This window comes from Phytophthora parasitica, assembly GCF_000247585.1.
Source record: "Phytophthora parasitica INRA-310 unplaced genomic scaffold supercont2.8, whole genome shotgun sequence".
NCBI lineage: Eukaryota > Oomycota > Peronosporomycetes > Peronosporales > Peronosporaceae > Phytophthora > Phytophthora nicotianae.
Window position 1 is genome coordinate 1,508,554 of NW_008648994.1, and position 3,317 is coordinate 1,511,870.

General features: G+C 50.8%; 2 protein-coding genes across 2 annotated transcripts in view; one reads left to right on the top strand and one right to left on the bottom strand.

Moving 5' to 3' along the window:
• Nucleotides 1-1,055, bottom strand: part of PPTG_21803 (hypothetical protein) — a gene marked incomplete at both ends in the record, with an annotated part of 2,220 nt that extends 1,165 nt beyond the window's left edge. The window contains one exon of the mRNA XM_008899988.1: nucleotides 41-1,055. Coding sequence (XP_008898236.1) covers nucleotides 41-1,055 — 1,015 coding nt within the window. The remainder of the gene's footprint in view (nucleotides 1-40) is intronic.
• A 214-nt stretch (nucleotides 1,056-1,269) lies between these two features.
• On the top strand, nucleotides 1,270-2,239 carry PPTG_06021 (hypothetical protein). Its single transcript, XM_008899770.1, has 2 exons — nucleotides 1,270-2,141; nucleotides 2,207-2,239. Exon 1 carries the CDS (start codon nucleotides 1,278-1,280, stop codon nucleotides 2,136-2,138), a length of 861 nt encoding a protein of 286 aa, XP_008898018.1. The 5' UTR covers nucleotides 1,270-1,277; the 3' UTR covers nucleotides 2,139-2,141; nucleotides 2,207-2,239.
• The last annotated feature ends 1,078 nt before the right edge of the window (nucleotides 2,240-3,317 follow it).

Below are 3,317 nucleotides of genomic sequence, written 5' to 3' on the forward strand. Positions count from 1 at the left end.
GACGTCCACTTTGGTGCGTTCTCGAATCCGTTGGCTCCACTCTGGTAGTCACGGATAGTCTGGCGGATTTCATCCTCCGAGGTCATGACAAAGGGACCGTACTGCACCACCGGTTCGTTCAAAGGCTGACCGCTGATCACGATAAACTCAAGACCCTCCTTATCGTCCGTAGTCATATGCACGCCATCTCCTTCCTGCTCCATGACAATAGCGTGGTGAGCCGAGACGTCTTCACCTGCACACTTGCCCGAGCCAGTCAGCGTGTACACGAACGTGTTGTGTCCATGTGGAATCTTATAATCCAGCTCAGCTCCTTGCTTCATGAGGAAGTGAATGTACGTCACGGGCGCTTCGGTCTCAATCGGACCCTTTTGACCGAATACTTCACCAGCGAACACAATAGCCTCGACCTTTTTAGCGTCATCCCACACGTGGGGCACAGTATCTCGACTGATCTCCTGGTATCTAGGCTCCATGATCTTCTTGGCTTTCGGCAAGTTGATCCACAGCTGTAAACCGTGCGCTTTCTCCTCATTCGCAGGCATTTCGGCATGTAAAATCCCCTTGCCAGGCGTCATCCACTGCAGATCTCCTGGTCGGAGCTCGCCCTTGTTGCCCAGAAAGTCCTCGTGACGCATGTGGCCCTTGGACGTTGGTAGCATGTACGTGACGGTTTCGAAGCCTCTGTGCGGGTGGTCGGGGAATCCTCCGGGTAGTCCTACGTTGAATTCGTCCAACATAAGGAACGGGTCGAGATTGCGAAGCTGCTGGGAGCCCAGCGAGCGTCGCACCGTGGCGCCGACGCCCTCTCCTTGTTCACGAGCGATGAACTTGAAGGCAATGCGACGGGTGTTGAACATGTTGGCGGAGGTGGAGGTGAAGGTGAAGCTGCTAGAGGGAGCGGGGGTGGCGCTGATGGGGTTCTGAGGGGATACACAGGCGTCTCCGTTAGCTACACACTGAGCCTCGACGTCCAGTTCCACCTCGGCAACTGACGAGGCGGAGGAACTGCAAACGAATGCAGCGAGTAGATAGACAACCAGCGAGTGTTTCATTGAAGGAGAGAACTGACCTGTGTGGAGCTCGGTGGATTTAGGAATGCGCAGATCCACCGCCGGGACGCGATTCCGCTTACGTTTTCGGTAGTGCCCCACGTTGCAGACTGTTGACTGTTGATTGGTCCGATTAAAGATTACGCTAACCTACGATACTTCATGCGACCGCCGATTGATGTTTCGTACATATGTAGCTCGTCCCACTTCGGTGTATTTCTCAGAATGGGCTGGGACTACGACTCGTCTTCAAGCTCCTCCTGCTCTGGAAGCAGCACCGACATGGCGTACGGGGATTCGAGTGTACACAGTGACAACGAGCAGATGGAGGACATTGACGAGGAGGAAGATTTGGATTGGTACTATGCTGTGGTGATCGGTCGATGCAGAGGAATCTTCACGAGTGTAAAGGACGCTCTCAAACACACGCGGGGGTACTCGAACTCGAGATTCAAGAAATTCCCTAGTTTTGAGGAAGCCCGTGAGTTCCTAAACCAATACGGGCTGCAAGTTGACCACGAATACGAGCATTTTGACGGCTCAAGGCTTTGGTTCGGCTACGCAATGAACGGAGGCCGCGGGGACTTCCCAGATCCTCTGCATCCGAACTCTATTGTGGCATTTTGTGGAGGTAGCGCACTGCGCAATGGAGAAGAGGACTGTAACGCAGCATATGCCTGTGTTTTTCCGCATAAGCGAACTTGGGACGTGGTAGAATCGGTTGAGGGGCCGTGGGCGACTAATAATCGAGCTGAGTATATGGCAGCGTTAGCTGCTATGGAACGAGCCAATATTGAGGACAGGGACAAGACGAAAGTGCTATTCATTTACTCTGATAGTAAACTATTGATTGAGTCCATGAGTAAATGGATTTACCGGTGGCGTAATAATGGATGGAAAACGGTGGACGGATTCGATATCCAGAATCAAGATCTTTTGGAGAAGTTGATGAAGGCGCAAGGCAATCGACGAGTGCAGTGGCGTAAGGTACGAGCAAACTCTGGAAAACGGTATTGGGATGCGTTCTGGAATGATATTGCCAGAATCCAGGCCCGCGGTGTGACTCATGGCAATGAGGATGACTAAGAAGTAGGTGTCGAAGCAGTGGGAAATCCAGTTACGTTGCATGTATTAATCAGTTTATCTCGCCGAAGGATGTGGTTGCGGTATCGTCATAGCTTTCAGGTGTGTTACCAAAAGAGCACAGAGGGCACACAAATCCAGCGCCTGTCAAACGCTGGATGGATCAAGCACGATATCTTTTTTTTGCCGAACATGGTGTGATTGACGTAAAAAAATTCCATACAGGTTGTCCGACTTTTCCACCTGAAGTAAACGTGGTTGAAGTCGATAGAGTGCCCTACTGCTGCACAAGGGCAGTACTCTTCCTCTTGCACAGGTTCGCTCTCTCTTCGCCACTTTCCTTTTTTTTAATCTCGCCGATAGCGTCAGGCAGATCCGTAGACCAAACCCATTTGATTTCGCGTTTTTCTCTCTTTCGTAAAAAAAAGAACTGAACGATGGTCATAGCTTCGTATACTCGGTAAATGCTACAGCACTAAACCAATCGTCTGATAAATGCTCTGACATAAAAACATAAAAAATCTTCCAAATATCTTCGTATTGGTCAAACTTCCTGACGGAAATTGGAAAATTTGTTTGGCAACGTGGCAGGCCAAGTGTGTAGATTCTGACGCCATCAACCATACGTACTGCCGTGCCGGGGGCAGTCTTAGTATGAATAGTAGCTATTGGTCATGTTCTTTGCTGCCCGACGCGCTTTCCTGTCAGCCACATCGTTCCAGTAAGACTCCCAGTTTTGATCCCCGCTGTGAGCATGCACATGACGCCAAACCACTTGACGGTCGCCTTGCTCGTCCAGCATTTCCTCCAAGATATCGCGATTCTTTACTTCTGTGCCACTCGCAGTGATCCATCCATTCCTCTGCCACTTGTAGATCCAATTCGTCATAGAATTGACCAGCATGCTGCTGTCCGAGTAGATATACAGCTTTTTATATTCGTACGGATCTTCAGAACGAGCCCACTCCAAAGCTGCGAGGGCAGCCATGTACTCAGCGCGGTTATTCGTCGCCCATGGTCCATCAAGTGTTCTCACAACGTTCGACGCCTGGTCATGCGGAAAGATACAAGCGTATGCTGCATCACAGTCACGTTGACCATTTCTTAGAGCGCTTCCGTCGCAGAAGGCCACCATTGAATCCGGGTGTTTGGGGTCATTACAGTCCGGCTCTCCTCCATCAA

What these genes read in the sequence shown, in the direction of transcription:
- PPTG_06021 (XM_008899770.1), top strand. Translation starts at nt 1,278, where the DNA reads ATGGGCTGGGACTACGACTCGTCTTCAAGCTCCTCCTGCTCTGGAAGC.